The sequence below is a fragment of the Leptonotus elevatus genome, chromosome 7 (assembly GCF_054856555.1).
Source record: "Leptonotus elevatus isolate MCC_2025b chromosome 7, RoL_Lele_1.0, whole genome shotgun sequence".
In the NCBI taxonomy this organism is placed as follows: Eukaryota; Metazoa; Chordata; class Actinopteri; order Syngnathiformes; family Syngnathidae; genus Leptonotus; species Leptonotus elevatus.
In genome coordinates this window covers 23,140,984-23,158,120 of record NC_141245.1, presented here as the reverse complement: position 1 = coordinate 23,158,120, position 17,137 = coordinate 23,140,984, and the positions used below count along the sequence as shown (strand labels likewise).

At 43.0% G+C, this 17,137-nt stretch overlaps 1 protein-coding gene across 10 annotated transcripts in view; it reads left to right on the top strand.

The window, feature by feature from the left end:
• The window catches only part of tenm4 (teneurin transmembrane protein 4), a 293,878-nt gene that overhangs the window by 272,368 nt on the left and 4,373 nt on the right, over window positions 1-17,137 (top strand). For all 10 annotated transcript variants that reach the window (XM_086079950.1, XM_086079959.1, XM_086079960.1 and 7 more), the window contains 3 exons: window positions 1,918-2,214; window positions 3,935-5,549; window positions 13,918-14,060. In XM_086079950.1, coding sequence (XP_085936076.1) covers window positions 1,918-2,214; window positions 3,935-5,549; window positions 13,918-14,060 — 2,055 coding nt within the window. The remainder of the gene's footprint in view (window positions 1-1,917; window positions 2,215-3,934; window positions 5,550-13,917; window positions 14,061-17,137) is intronic.

Here is a 17,137-nt window from a genome sequence, read left to right as displayed (position 1 = left end):
TGTCGCTCGAGGCAGACAGCGAGGACAGAAAACGCTCTAAATGATCTCACAATTGGATCTTCTAATATATATATTGCATTAAAATGATTGGTTTTTTGGTTCCGCTCGACGACCTGGGCCTCCTTGCTTGTTTCCTCCCATTTAATAAATGATGTGATAGAAGAGAACAGCACAACAATCCTGGAGGACAGTTTTTGAAATGCTGTCTTTTTCAGCTTCCCGCCTTGTTTCATGGCCTATTTCTTCCCAACTGTATCCGGTTTGAAAGAGATCTTGCGAGTGAGTTTCCTCCGTCCCTCAGGACTGTGGAATCTTTGCTTGTGAAGAGTTTTTCTTTCAGCCCGTTGAACCTTTGACAGAGCGCATCCTTGACACCAGAACATTTTTGCGCTGGTTTTTCGCCGGTCCATTTGCTATCAGTGCAAATGTTTTTGGACAGACGCCATTAACCTGTACAAACGTGAGCTTTTTTCTCAAAGCATCTTGGGATTACCGGCGAGTTCTGTAAGGACAGAATCGATACGTGTCTTTGGCTTTTGTTTGCTTGGCTACCGGCCTTGGTTTGAGGGGAAAATTGTTTTTTTTGTTTTTTTTTTTCCCTTTATGGTTGTTATTGTGATGCTATAAGAAAACTGCAAGATGAGTTTGGGCTCACTTGTTGGTTGTGCTTATATCACAACTTTTCATCACAACGTTGTTGTCGTTATTTGAAGAGAATCAAATTTTAAAGCGAATAAAGTGGCCGGCCTGGTGAATCTGTTGCTTTCTCAGCCTCTCAATTAGGAATCAGTGACAGTAATTGCCTCTGGTGTAATTGTCCCTTCACAGATGAGAGGCCTTCGCGTGCTTTTGTCAGCGGAAGATTGAAAAGACAAGTAACCCTCCCTGCTAACCCTTCAAACTGTTGCACCCTGATCTTTGGTGCGTGTCTTGAAAAAGGCTGGAATCCTCATTGATATGTTTTTTTTAAGTGCACACCTGAAGCAAAAACTGTGCATTGCATTATAATCAGAAGCAGTGTTTAATTAAAGGCAAAAAACATCCTCTGCCTCCTCGGAGGAGGAAAGTGTTTGAAGGTGTGGTTATTTTTCACTTCACTGGCGTCTGCTTTCAGGCTCAGGCTTCCACGTTTAAGGTTCAAGTTAGGTTTAAATGGAACTTGAGTTTGTTTTCGGCCACTTGTTCCGGTTGAGTGAGTCAGGTGCAAATGCGGTCATCAGACTTGGTTGTGAAACGATTCGGACAGGTAACCTTTCTTACGCCACGCTGACGTCAAGTCACGTTTCAGTGGACTTACAAAGGAATTCAATAAAAAAAAAAATTTCATATGGTGTTATTAGTGGGATCCCTGCTCATGGTTTTCTCTTCACCGGACTCATCTTGTTGTCTGGAGCAAATACTTGGGACTTTGTAGCCAGGCTCCAAAAACGTACCATTTCCAGGATCGCACACAACCAACGATTGGTGTGAAAACACCCCGAGGAGCATGACTGACTATCCGCATCTCACTTGGTCTTTTTGGCTGTCGTCTTCCCTTGGACAAAGCCGTTTGACTCCATGCCAACCCCAACATGACCTTAAGGATTACATTCTGTCTTTCCAAATCCCACCGAAGCCCCAAAGCACCTTGTCCAGCTTCGTGCCAGTTTACCAAAGATCCAAAATGAGAGTAATCAGCACCTGGCACTTGTTTGCCCGCATGCAGTCAGAATGGATTTAATGATCATTGCGGCCCTAATGGGCTCTGCATGACTTGGAATGCTCCCACTCACATTGTGCAGGATTTTTTTTTTTTTTACCCACAAACGAAGAATTGAGACAATTTAAAAATATAATCGCTGCAGCCCATCTGAAAATCTTTTGGTCTGTGCACTTTCTTGGTTGAGGTAAACCATCTCTTTCTTTCTTCCTCCACAGGTTCACAACAGGAACTTGTTGTCGCTCGACTTCGATCGGATCACCAGGACAGAAAAGGTCTACGACGACCACAGGAAGTTTACGCTGCGGATCCACTACGACCACGCCGGGCGGCCCACTCTCTGGGCCCCCAGCAGCCGCCTGAATGGGGTCAATGTGACCTACTCGTCCGGGGGACACGTGGCGGGCATCCAGAGAGGCACCATGTCGGTGCGCATGGAATACGACCACAAAGGCAGAATCAACTCCAAGATATTTGCGGATGGTAAATCGTGGAGCTACACGTATCTGGAGAAGGTAAGAATCGGTGGCGTCATAGATAAGTAAGACCTCGTTTGATATTTCGTATAACTTCATAGTTCATTCATTCCAGGCAGTTAATGTGCTGCATTATCATTTCCCAGCACAAATATCAGCAGAATTTCTAATTAAAACCTGTCGGCGCACGTTCCGCTTTTGTTGCCAGAGTCTTGAGAGAGAAAAAGTTCAACCCGCTGTGATGAGTGGCAGAGGGTAATGTCACTTTTTATTCTTGATTGTTGGCGGGGGAAGGGGTGAGACCTTGCGACGTGTTAATGGGAGCCAGTCACCTTGACGTGAGGCACTTTTCCGCCTGCGTGGCAAGCTGTGACAAACTCGGAACACAGTTTCATACGAACACTCAGAGGGCTAAGTCGGGAAGGAAATGTTTAATTACCAAGCGATAAAGAAAAGTTTCTCTCACTTTAGTATAACAGAATCTTGATTTTCTTGAAAAATGGCTTATTTCTTGATGAAGAAATAAGTTGGATGAACAAGAATTTAGAACAAATCTTGTTATGCTCAAATGTGTACGTGCTCCGAAACAGCTTTTGCTTCGGGCCCGTCTGCGTGGAAACGAAGGCCAGATTTGAAGGCAAGATTCGAAGGCCAGATGAATTTGGTCAAGGCATGCCAGAAATTACGTCATGTGGCCGTCAAAGTCGGCCTTTAGTGGACGCAGACTACGAATTTGGACACAGCCTATAACTGCGGAAAGGCTTCGTTGAGCAGTGATTTGGTCGCAAAAACATATTTATTTATTTATTCAACTCACTCCATTAAAGCAAGGTCAACATGAATTGGTTCTGGGGCTTGAACTGGATCATTCTCTTTCCATTTGTTTTCATGTGAAAAAATTAGTTGATCAGTGAATGAGGTAACTTTTTCTTAAATCAGTGGTACCTCGTAATTTGAACATAGTTCGTTCCTGTGAAGTGTTCAAAGTTCGATTTGTTCAACCTCCGAAACATTTGTTCCCATAGAAAATAATGTAAATGCAATTAATCCGTTCCCAAGCTCCCAAAACAGAACATTTCTATTTCAATATATTTTGTATTTTAATTAAATTTCTATTTATGTAAAAACATGTACATCCTGTACAGTATTTAAACAATAAAAAATGCCTTACCTTTTTTGTTGTGGTGTGATGGCATCAGTGGATAAAAAATACACTCGCAAATGTACGGGGCCTGTTGTAAATTCCTCCTTATTGCTATGTTAATGCGTCCTTTAGCTCAGTGCCTACTACTAAGTCCTTGCGTACGCTGTTTAACGTCAGGCACATTGTTCTCGCGCCAGTATTTACGGAAGTAGTCACGGCAGATACAACGGCGCGATTATCTCCTCCCTAAATCCACTGTGGTTCATAGCAACTGCAATCAAAAATGCACCTGCAAATGTACGGAGCACCTCCGGGAGTGTTCACGCTCTGACTCGACATGAGCAGCGCCTCGTCTCGACTACCGTAACGTGAGCATTCGGCATCATTCGGCATGACTCCGCTACCCGTTCAGAGTACTTCGGCTTTGCTTGGGTGTTCGGACTCCGAGAATGAGGTCAAACTCCGGGGTATTTTTTTTCTCAGATTTTCTGGTTGAAGTCCGATTTGTACGAGTTCCGAGACGTTCGAACTCCGAGGTTCCACTGTACTTGTAAAGTCCGAACCTGAAGGTGCGTACGTCCTTTTTGTGCTGATCTGCAATGTGTTTCCTTGCAGTCCATGGTGCTGCTGCTCTACAGCCAGAGACAGTACATCTTTGAATTTGACAAGAACGACCGCCTCTCGTCCGTGACCATGCCCAACGTGGCCCGTCAGACCCTGGAGACGGCGCTCTCGGTGGGCTACTACCGAAACACGTACCGGCCTCCCGAGGGCAACGCCTCGGTGCTGCAGGACTACAGCGAGGAGGGCCAGCTGCTCAAGACCACCTACCTGGGCACGGGCCGACGGATCATCTACAAGTACGGCAAGCTGTCCAAGCTGCTGGAGATTCTCTACGACACCACCCGCATCGGCTTCTCCTACGACGAGGTGGCCGGCATGCTCAAGACGGTCAACCTGCAAAGCGAGGGCTTCACCTGCACCATCCGCTACCGGCAGATCGGCCCGCTGATTGACCGGCAGATTTTCCGATTTAGCGAAGACGGCATGGTCAACGCCAGATTTGACTACGTCTACGACAACAGCTTCCGCGTCACCAGCATGCAGGCGGTCATCAACGAGACGCCGCTGCCCATCGACCTGTACCGCTACGACGACGTGTCGGGCAAGGCGGAGCAGTTTGGGAAGTTTGGCGTCATCTACTACGACATCAACCAGATCATCACCACGGCGGTCATGACGCACACCAAACACTTTGACGCCTACGGCCGCGTGAAAGAGGTGCAGTATGAAATCTTCCGCTCTCTGATGTACTGGATGATGGTGCAGTACGACAACATGGGCCGCGTGGTGGCCAAGGAGCTGAAGGTGGGCCCCTACGCCAACACCACGCGCTACACCTACGAGTACGACTATGACGGCCAGCTGCAGGTGGTGTCCATCAACGACAAGCCTCTGTGGCGTTACAGCTACGACCTCAACGGCAATCTGCACCTCCTCAGCCCGGGCAACAGCGCTCGCCTGACGCCGCTACGCTACGATGTCCGGGACCGCATAACCCGCTTGGGGGATGTACAGTACAGGATGGACGAGGACGGTTTCCTGCGGCAGCGAGGCAACGACTACTTCGACTACAACTCGGCCGGGCTTCTGGTGAAGGTGTACAACAAAGCGAGCGGCTGGAATATCCGCTACCGCTACGACGGCCTGGGCCGGAGGGTGTCCAGCCGCAACAGCATGGGCCACCACCTGCAGTTCTTCTACGCTGACCTGTCCAGCCCCACCCGGGTCACCCACATGTACAACCACACCAGCTCCGAGATCACGTCGCTGTACTACGACCTGCAGGGCCACCTGTTCGCCATGGAGCTCAGCAGCGGCGACGAGTTCTACGTGGCCTGCGACAACATCGGCACGCCGCTGGCCGTGTTCAGCGGCTCGGGCCACATGATCAAGCAGGTGCTCCACACGGCTTTCGGCGAGGTCTACCTGGACACCAACCCCAGCTTCCAGGTCATCATCGGCTACCAGGGCGGCCTGTACGAGCCTCTTAGCAGGCTGGTGCACATGGGCCGCAGGGACTACGACGTCCTTGCCGGGCGCTGGACCACCCCCGACCACGACGTCTGGAAACGTCTCAACAGCGGCCACATTGTGCCATTCAACTTGTACATGTTCAAAAACAACAACCCGCTCAGCAACAATGATGAGATCAAATGCTATATGACGGGTAAGTCGCATGTTGTTGAAAAAGAGTCTTTCCTGACCTTTACTGAGCCAGAGCACATATTTTGCGTTAGAAAAATGTACACAACACCAAGCAAAAATATGACAAAAATTATCTACTGTCTAGTGAAACCCAGCTATTTGCGGGGCATCGGATCCTTTGTAATTGCCTATGGATGCTCAAGATGGCGGCGGGCTGACTCAAGGACAAGCAACTGGTGGCCCCCAGGCCCACGACCAAACCATCAAACAAATAAAAAAAATATTTTTTTTTACAAACCCAGAAAAAACGTGGGAAAAAAATTGGTAATAATTATTTAATTTATGTTTTCCACAAAAAAATGGGGTAAATGGGGGGGATCTGTCAATATGCACATTTGCGGGTGCCAAACTACGAATATGCTTCGACTGTAGTTTTAAGTTGTAATATCATCTTTCACCACTAGATGGCAGACGTGCCTTAGTTGTACTTGCACTGGGACTTATATTGCCCTATACTACAACATGAGCAGGCTTAATAATTTTGGGTGGATTTGGAATAATATGCAGGACAAACATTGTACTTAGTAATATTAGAATTTTGAGTGGGTTGATTTTAGTAAAAAAAAAAAAAAATGCACAAAATGAGTTCTTGCTCTATTGTCGGTTTGCTGTTCTGTGCCATAGTTGAATGGTATTTATTTATTTATAAATTACAGATGGTGGGGTTTTTTTTCAAACCCTCCGTTGGGTTAGGATAGGATCTTGTAAATATGCATTAAGAAATGTATAATCACAAAAATTAAATATATTAACTGCATGTATTTTGCATGTACGTAAGGATTTTGTCCATATTTAAAATAGCATTTTTGTCATACATCTGGTTCGGAAGTGTGTGGTCGGTCCTACGTGGGCCCCCCAAGTAGTTTTGATGAAAGTTTGTGGGCCCCCTCCAGCATTTAAGTTGCTCATCCCTGGTTTGTGGTATGACCACACATATCACCGTATGTCCACCAACATCTGCACGTTTGGGATTAATTAATTACTTAATGAAAGAAGTTATGTTGTAGTGTGACTTTAGTTAAACAACCGCCCATGTACGGTGAGTAAAAATCGTTAGCTAATTTAATATAGCCTACGACCACATGTTAGAAGGAGCTATAATCCTTCCGCAAACAGACACAGCCGCTGGAGCGTTTTTGAACCACTATATTGAACAAAGGTAAGTAAATAAACATACGGCCATATCCACACACGACCCGACGGCGAGTTACTCAACACAGAGCGGCTAACAGTAGCCGGTTACCAGCCAACCAACTCATTTGCTAAGTTCGACGTCCCGCAACAAGGCACAGCCTTTTTAAAGTCACACGCATTCAGTCACAGATACGGATATCTGTACTAGGCATAAAGCTTTTAAGATAATAAAAGAAATAAATGGTCGCTACTGCTCGGATTTCATCTGTCCTGAGGGGATCGTTGTAAACAAACTTGCCAGGGCCTCTTTTCGATCCTGTAAAGCTGTAAAGAACATTTTTACGTGAAACATTTCTACGGGCATATAAATATAAACATAAGGCGAGAGCAACCTCAACCTACAGTCACTGCTGGTGTCCACGGGGGTGGGTGTATATGCAGCGGAATATAAATAGCAATGCCGGCAGATGTTAGGTGAGTCCCACCAGTGCGATCAATAATGCATATAAGTTTTTTTATGGTGCTAAAATTACACATGTCAAGGGGGAAGAGAGAGCCACATATCTCCCGCCTCCGCCCTTTGTGAGCGCGTTGTTGCTCGCAGTGCGCCGAGTGACACTCACTTCAGGGTGACAGCGAGCCTCAGAACACCGCCACGCAATTTGCATTAACATACAAATATCTGCTCTGGAAATCACAGCGACTGCCAAGTGCCGGCGTATTTCGCTGAAATGTTGTTATCAGTCGCCGTCTTGATGTCGCCAAGAGGACTTGATTTTTGACGCGGCGACTCGCAAGTCGTAGATCAAGCGTCGAGGTGACCGAGAAACTAAAAAGGCTGCGCAGAATATTCCCTCTTTATCAGCCCTCTTATTTACACTTCTTTCCCTTGCATGCCCGAGGAAATGTGCCGTGCTGATGACAATTGGCGGGCTCGGATGCTAATTGGTGCATTAAACAGCACGAAATTGTACCTGCAAATGTCACTTTGGAGCTATTAGATGCCGCTGTGGGCTTTGAAATCTCCCCGCTAGCAACATGCGCGCCTGCAAAAGAGGATCCATCTTGGTCTCAATTTGTCGTGTCACTTACACACAGCAAAGATGATTTTCTTGTTGGTTCTTTGGGGCAGCACATTTTTTTCTCCCTGAAAGAAATAATGAGAATAGTACGATGGCGTACTAGGGCCTTTTTTTATAGGGTGGGGTCAATATTCTGAGAGAAAAAAATCATGAATTTGCGAGTTTATAAAGAGGAAGATTTGCGAGAAAAAATAACTCCGAAACTTACGAGAAATACACGTAGCATATTACTCGGATGTTTGTGCCAATACTTTTTCAATTTGGGAGATAGTATTTGCTTTAGCACTGATTTAACCGTATGATGTTAAGCATTCACTCTTTGAGGCGTCGGTTACTGCCAGCAACAAAGAACGCCCCGCTTTGCGAATGTCCACACACTGATGATCAAGCATTTAAGTTGATTATTTACTTGTACATTTATGTTTCCAGAATTATTATTTACACATTCATACATTTTGGTATTTCTTTGTACAAGTATCTTAAGTTGATGTGTCGAATTTGCTGCTCTCCGTCATTCACTTGCATTTACCTAAAGTATGCTAGCTTCTGATTGGTTAGTGTTTAGTCAGCTGACAGGGGATCAGGAAGTGTTGTCGCTCTCGGTGTGTATGATGAGTAAAGTTTAAATTAAGAATGAATCCGTTTCCATCCTGCCTTTTCATTTTGTAAACAGGGTCCCATTAACCACCAACGAATCCTCACATTAGACTATAGCTAAGTTTCGTAAGTTTCTGAGTTTTTTTCTCGCTAATTAGTGAGTTTTTTTCTCACAAAATTGCCATTTTATGTGCCAGTTTTTCTCTGAATTTTACCACCGCCTGCCCCCCCATCCCCAACCCCCTCTGATAAAAAATTGATGTATACGTGGCCCCAACACGCCGTCGTAGAATAGAATGAATCTTTAAGTGTACAGGGTTCTTAATGGCCTTGAATAAGGAAAACATAAACCATCGCTAATAGTAAAATGACCCTGGAGGATTCCATAACTAAAGGTTAAATATTACATCAATTGGACTTTTTAATGGCTTTCGTAAAAACGCAGTACTCCCCTCAGCACTGTTATGAAAAAAGAAAAATAATTGACGACCACCCTAACGTTGTTCATAATTGTTTATATTAATAGTTTAAAAAATAGAAATGCAACACTTGGGATTTTGCTCCCATTTTTCACAAGACTTTTTTTATGTAAACATAAGGCCGACCTCTGAGAAATATTGTTCACCCGTCTATGGAAATTCATGTTAGTGAGCACTTTTGCTGAGATTATCCATCTACATCGCACGCATGTACATGCATGTCCAGATGATGATTGATTACACAGCACTGGTGTGCCATAGGCTGCCCACAATAAAAGGCCATTTTAAATGTGTTTTACTGTATTGGGGGGGGGGGGGGGGCAAGCAACCTTATTTTACAAATGAAATAATTCAAACTAAAATTGAAAAAACATTTTCATTAACAAAAACTTTTTTTTTAAACGAAAACTAAGTATGACTACAGCGAAGATTTTGGTTTGTTTTTGTCTTTGTCTATTAATATCATACATGAACATTGTATTTATTTTGGTATTGTTGGACAACCGTACTGAGGTAGGAAGGTCAAACAGTTTTTTGAGAATTGTAGTTTACAAAAATCTCAAACTAAAACTAACTTAAAATAAAACCTCATAAAAACATCAAATATGCTCTGACAACCAAATGAATCCAACTGATAATTAAAAACCAAAAGTCCAAATGAAATAAAAGCTAACTAAAAATATTTGTGGACAATATTTGGGAGAAATAAGCCTTCTGTATACATATTTTAGAAAAAGTCCAGGATATTTTGAGTTCAGCTCATGGAAAAAACAAAAGCATTGTGCTTTAATTTTTATTCAGTATATTATCCATAAACAGTTTTGAATCATTACAAATGTATTTTACATTGCTATCAAAAATAGTTAGCATTAAGGTGGTTTTATTTGGCTTTGATGACATACAAAGACAGCTTTTCCACATCGAATCCTCCTTGGCACCATCTTTGAGCATCTTATGGCGTGATTGAAACTGTAAATCATTTTCAAGCAAAAACAACAGTGAATACGTTTTTTTGTTTTGTTTTTTTACTTTAAAATGGAAATTTTCAAATAGTGAACGGTCAATATGCAGTGGATTAACATACAGACTTGCTTTAAGGGAACAATGCCGAGATGGCTTCATTGTTCACTGCTTTGTGCCAATGAGGAGGCAAACGCTCAGAAAAGCCGCTCCGAGAAGTAGTGGCAGCAAAATGGATTCATTGAAACAGTCGCCAAGTTGACTCGTCGCAGCGTTTACTTGCTTGGAGCAAGACAACACGGCACTCGAGTCGGATACTCGCAATTGCCTCAACCGCCTCTCGCATACAAATTGTTTGTGTGCGAATGTGTGTGTTGCCGATCATACGGAACAAGAAATCCGTGGTCCTATATAGAAAATAGCAAGGGAAATAAACATTCCTCTTTTCAGGTAGGCTTCTTCACCATTTGGGGCTGAATGGCATTTGAATGCTAAGCAGACTTGTTGATATACGGCTGCGGAGGGACCGCCCGCCTCAGCTGTGATTGATGGCGCTGGCATTTCCATCCATTTCATTAAATTACCAACGTCCGCTCAAACAAATTCCTATTTAAAAAAAAAAAAAAAAAAAAAAAAGCGTTTGTCAGGTGCTGTCAAAAGGAGGTGGTAAAAGTACTCATGCACGCTCTGTGCTTAAAAGGGAGTTTGCAGTGTTACCGTAAAATCCCGCGAATAACACACAGCCGTGTATAATACGCCCACCCCCACCAAAATCACCCTTAAAAAGCAGTTTTCTCTTCTTGTGTATAAATATGGTCCCTTTCAGAGGTGGCTAATCCAGATCCAGAAAGTAATAACCCTGCCTGATACTAGCTAGCTAGTTTCCTTGCTAGCTCCCTAGCTAGCTTCCTTGCTAGCTCCCTCGCAGGTAAACAAGCACCAATAGAGCTACCCAGCTAGCACCTGGGGCTAAATGCCACAGTTTGGCCTTAGCCCCTGATGCTAGCTAGCTAGCTAGTTCCCTAGCAGGTAAACGAGCACCAATGGAGCTACCCAGCTAGCACCTGGGGCTAAATGCCACAGTTTGGCCTTAGCCCCTGATGCTAGCTAGCTAGCTAGCTCCCTAGCAGGTAAATGAGCACCAATGGAGCTACCCAGCTAGCACCTGGGGCTAAATGCCGCAGTTTGGCCTTAGCCCCCGATGCTAGCTAGCTAGCTAGCTCCCTAGCAGGTAAACGAGCACCAATGGAGCTAGCTAGCTATCACCTGGGGCTAAAGCCAAACTGTGGCAGTGTTTCTACTTTCTGGATTTAATGTTTTGTTTTGTTTTGTTTTTGGGTTTTTTGCACAGTAAGTAGAAGTACAGGTAAAATTAGCTAAAAATACTACCAAAGTATTGATTTGATAAGTATTGATTCAGCTCGTGTGTTTAAAGAAAAGTACAGACTGAAATGTGCATCAGTTTAAATGTAAAAAGTAAAAAATGGACTACATGCAATATCTATTTTTACAGAAGCAATAAACAGTACAAATATCTGATTTTCAATATAGAGAGTCAAAGTAATAAGTTGTCAGAAAATAAATATTCAAGTACAGAAAACTAAAAAAATATATATGTAAGTAGTAAGAAAGCATTGGTATTTGGATAACATAATGTGGCATACCCAATTAGTTCGTGACCGCCAATCTGTACAACTCCTGTGATGTTCTCCATAAATGACGGGGGCGATGCGAGTCGCACCTCCAACCAAGCGGCGGGTGGGCCGGCTGCTATTTGAAGCTTCACATTATCGTGCCAACCCCAGATGCCTCCCGCATCTCGTTAGAATATAGTAAACAGTCCCCAAGTCTCAGCTTCTCACAAACGACACCATATTACAGTATATAATTATCTCGCTCGTTTGCCGTCGGCGAAGGCCACCCCCGCCCCGCCACCGCCGCCCGCGGCGCGCACCGCCGAGTGGCACCTGCGGGACCAAGACGCGAGTCCGTGCCGACGTCTGGAGGATTTATTGCAGCTTTTCTGCTTTCACAAACAAATGCACTGCCAAACCGAGAGCAATCGTAAGGAGTCGTTTAAAGGAGACGTCTTGTACTTCCCAGGTGTGTGCGATGTGCTTTCATCAAAACACCCCCAAGGATTAAAAATCACAACACACTTCAGATCAGTGATTCCCCGCAAATGCGGCGTGAGAGATCTTCAGGTGCGCCCTGGGAAATGATCACATTTCACTTAATTTGTCTGAAAATTACGATTTATTTACTACAAAGTCTGTTTATCTGTCTATTGCAACGAGACAATCAGAGATGGGAAGTAATGAAGTGCAAATACTTTGTTAGTGTACTCAGAGGTGGCAAATCCAGGTCCAGAAAGGAAAACCCTGCCGCAGTTTAGCTTTAGGCCCTGATGCTAGCTAGCTATGTAGCTAGATAAACGAGCACCATGAGAGCTAGCTAGGGAGCTAGCTAGCTTTTCACCTGGGGCTAAATACTTTCTGGACCTGGATTTGCCACCTCTGAATGTACTTGAGTAGTTTTTTTCAGTACTTTGAACTTTCTACTCTTTACTTTTATCCATTACATTTTAACATGAGTATCTGTAATTTTTACTCGATACATTTTCAAAACAAGGTCATTACTTTTGTTTTTAAATGCAAGAAAATGATGAAAATACTTGACCTTGAAGAAAAAGCAGCCGTCTGTCTCCTGGCGCCGCCATTTTACGACTGGCATGCGATCACATGACGTGCAATTGTCTAGATGAGAACAACCCGTAGATATGAGGGCAATGTGCGCCGCCACTACAGAGGATAACTTGAGCTTGAAACGCTGCAGACTGCCATTCAACAATATAAAAGAAGGTTCAATCATATCAGCAAGGAGTGGACCAGCAATATGAGCGAGCAACACTCGACACCGTCAACTCAACGCAGGGCAAGTCTGACTCTCTAACTCCATTAGCTAATATCTTTCAAGTTGACGTAGGAGGAAACATCTGGTAAAAAAAAATGTTTTTACTTCAAGTACATTTCAGATCCAGTACTTTTTAACTTTTACTTGACAGTGCAATTAAATTTTGTTCCACTAGATGGCAGAAGGCTATTCCTCTTATCTGGTCCCGGTGATCATTTTAGATTAACATAGAAGAAGTGACTTTCGTCTTTTTCTCTGTCAGTGGTGGCCGCAATGAGTCACTCGCATGATATGTTTGACACCATTTTTTTTTTACAGTGGATGCCATCCTGACAACCCCCATTTTAGGGGGAATTTTATGTATCAAAAGAACTACACTCTAAAAAGAGAATTGTTGAACCAATTTAAGATTAAACAGAATTGTTGACCAGTTAAATACAATTGCGGTAACACACGGTAGTAAGTAAGTAAGTAAGTTAATCCATAGTGAATATATTAAGTTTAATAAACTCAAAATCAATTAAACTTAAAATATTCACTTTGGATTAATTTAATTCAATCGTGTGTTTCCACTTTGTTGTTGTTGTTGTTCAACAATTCTCTTTTTAAAGTGTAGTGGCATCACTACTTGGTATAGATGACTACTCAAGAGTTTTCTATCTGTCAGGTGTGATCAACCAAGAACATTTAATAGACAACAGACAAGGAAGGAAGACTAGAAACTTAGATTATTTTTACTCGCGAGGTGAAAGGACACAGATGAGCACAGATTACAATCTCCTACCCGCTCTGAAGCACACTCTCTTTTTTTTTTTTACTGGGCGTTCCCTAGGTACATTACCATTGCTGCTCTAAAGGGGAGGGGGCACACAGCAGCAACATTAAAATCATTGCGCAGATAATAATACAGACGTCTTTTTCTTCGGCGCTCACAACCAAATGTTTCAGTCCTTACCTTGTGATAAGGGCACAGTTCCTGTGTCGTGCACATTCTCATGCTCTGCTCTTTTTCACAGACAACTTCATGATTCAAACTGCTGAATAAATGCTTATTACTATAAGAGTAAAAATGGGATAACTTATGTCCATTTATTCTAACAATCTGCAAATTCCTAACAACAAGATAACCGCCCTTCTCCTTGTGTTGTCTGTGGCCCCTGTGCAGATGTGAACAGCTGGTTGGTGACCTTCGGCTTCCAGCTGTACAACGTGATCCCGGGTTATCGCAAGCCAAACACGGACACGGTGGAGCCGTCGTACGAGCTGGTCCGCACGCAGATCAAGACGCAAGAGTGGGACAGCACCAAGGTGAGCCCGTCTTGACATCTTTAGCGGCCGAGACATGCTCGCTAGCCGCAATCCCGGAGGAAGTGGCAGCTATCGCAAACACGGCCCAGTGAGCCGGGTCCCGGCCTCTTGTCCTCATCTCAGGAATGGGGGTCAGGCTAAACAGCCCTTGTAATTGTCCTGCCATTAGGGAAATTCACTCTCCATTCCCTTCACCACCGGCCATTGATTTCATCTCAGGTCTTACAGCCTCAGCCAAGGTCTGCGAATTAGCAGTCATGCTCCGATTCCCGCGCTTTAGCGAGGTCTTAAAAGTGCCCCCGCAACCCCCCCGTCCCCACCCAGCCCATCGCCTGAATTATTGAGGAGGCCACTGTTGTCGCGCGGGCTTCGGTTACAGCGAGACGAGCGAACGCCGCCCGTCAGATTGGTGTGAGCAGACACTCAGGCTGCCACCTCAACTGGGTGTCATCCATTAGTGAACAGTGATCTGAAGAACCGCCCGCCCGCCCGCCCACTGCTTTTTGTAGTCCTTCATGAAAGAAGACTGATTGTCGTCTGTGTTTAATCAAAATAAGACATTTGCAAACATCTGTTTTTACTTTGGAAAACAATGACCGAACCGGTAACATAGTACATCAACCCCCCCCCCCCCCCCCCTTTTAAATCACTTTACGAATGCGAAGTACGAAACACCAATCACTAGTTAATAAACAGTAATCGGGGGGGGGGGTTCTAATAATAGAAAATTTAAATGAATCTGATTAGTCGATTAATCGATGGAGTAATTGATCGATTCTAAAAATATTAGATTATATAATTTAGAGAGGAATTTTCAAGTACAAAAGCATTCAGAAAAGCATGAACTGATGAATTTATCTTCACTGTACATACGCAACACAAATATTAGTCATGCATTCTTTTACAATTACTTCTTCTTTCTTTTGTTGCTATAAAGTGATGACGCCCAAATAAAAAAGTCGCCTTCTCACATCCAAACATTTCATCTTTGCCAGATTTTATTTTAAAATAAATGATGTCAAGAGAAACCAGAGCTCATTTTAACTCTCTAAGAATTCACAGTAAGTATGAATATAAACGTTATCAACACACTTAACAACATTGCATCTTAATGTGCATATGAGAGGATGGAGAAAGATATCATTCGCACAGAATAACATTGACAGCCACGCATGTCCTTTACTTCTACTGAACAGCATTTACCATAAGATCATATCGGCATTTAATCAGCAAAATACCCGTCTATTATTATTATTATTATTATTTGGAAAAGGCCTAGTATCGTTCGATATAATTACTCTCCTGTATTTATGTCTCATGACACCCCATTTATTCAAGTGGAATTTTAGGGAAAGGCTGCAACAAGGTCAAGCATAGCACATCTAATACGATACGATACGATATACTTTTATTTTCCCCGTGGGGAACTTTTTCCTGGACTCCGTCCAGCTGCAGTTACAGTAAGGAAGAAACAACAGAATAGAAAGAGATAAAATTAAATTAAATTAAATAGTAATAATAAATTAAAGTTAAATAAGAAGTGCAGCAATAAGAAATCTTCACAGAAGTATACATGTGTAGAGAAGTACATACATGAGGACTGCACACACCCATACACACACACACTCCTAAATATATATATATATATATACACATGAGTATGTACAGCACGGCTGCATATATTCCACACACACAACATTGCACCATATATATGTATGTATAATATGCACATATCGTTCAGTGTATTGATGTAATACGGTCGTGTCTAAGTGCATATCCAACGTCGGGATTTCCACTTTTTGTGCGCATCCAGCGAAAGATTGCAGAGACAGTTTGCGCTCTTGCTCGCCGCCTGAACCTCACCCAAGGTGCCAATCTACAAAGCGGCAAAGGCAACAGAGGAAGTATTTGGCTTATTGAATCCAAAAGGCATTTGCATTTCAAATATTTCCAGGGGAGATATGTCGGGAAAAGTCGTCGCCGTAGATTAGACGGAATAAATATAAACGCGCCCCCCCCCCCCTCCTCCCCCCCGTCCCCCCCGTCTCCGCAGCTCCCGGTCTGTTCTCGCCACCTCACGCGTCATGTTTGAATCGACACTTTCGAAAGCCAGCAAAGACAAACAATGTGGATTTTTGTTTCCGCCATGACGACTCACTCAACATAATTGATTGTCAAGATGGGGGACGGCTTATAAAAAGTCCAATTTGAGGGATTTCCAGTGGTAACTTGATCGTTGTGTTATGTAGGTCAAGGGTCATTTTTGCTTCGCTTCCAATTTAGGCACTTAATGGGGCATCTTTGTGTACTTCCTCACATTGTCAGGGTCTTTGTACACATTATGTTCAATTATTAAGGGAACGGCAAACAAACTAATAAATAAATCTCTGTTATGATTATTTCAACTTGGGGTGATGGGCGATTAAAAATGTTAATCATAATTAATCGCATTATTTCAATAGTTAACTCATGTTTAGTCGCAAATTTATATCTGTTCTAAATGTACAATAAAATGTAAAGTTTTCATACTCTTGTTTGCATAAAAGTGGCAAAAATAGAAATATGGCTGCATGTTTTAGTCATTGATACAGTAATTTCATAATAATGAAGTGTTAGACTGTAAAAAACGAGTGTGATATTAAATTTTTCTGTTACTAGATGGCATAATTGCATATGTAAGACGTTGGTGACAGCTCAGTGCATTTTTCTTTTCATATTACGAGCTATCTAATCTTTAACCTGAAGTAACTTGTGAAATTCTTCATATTTTATAGTTTTTATTGTTTTATGTTGAGGTGTAAAAAAAGGGAAAAATTGCATTAAAATCACTGTTCTGCTTGACATTTGTGAGAAACGGATGTTTTTAATGGAAAAAAAGTAGAAACATTTTTTTTTTTTTTTTTTTGCTGCTGGTATGCTTTTTGGATGTCTGGACCAGATTGGTTGGATTTACAACATTTCCTATGGGATCTGTTGCTTCAGTTTTCATACAATTTGGTTTTAGGCAGATGACAAATTATCATGAAAATCAAGTTTTGCCTCTTTTTTTTTTTTGGCATAGGATAAAGTCCACAGAA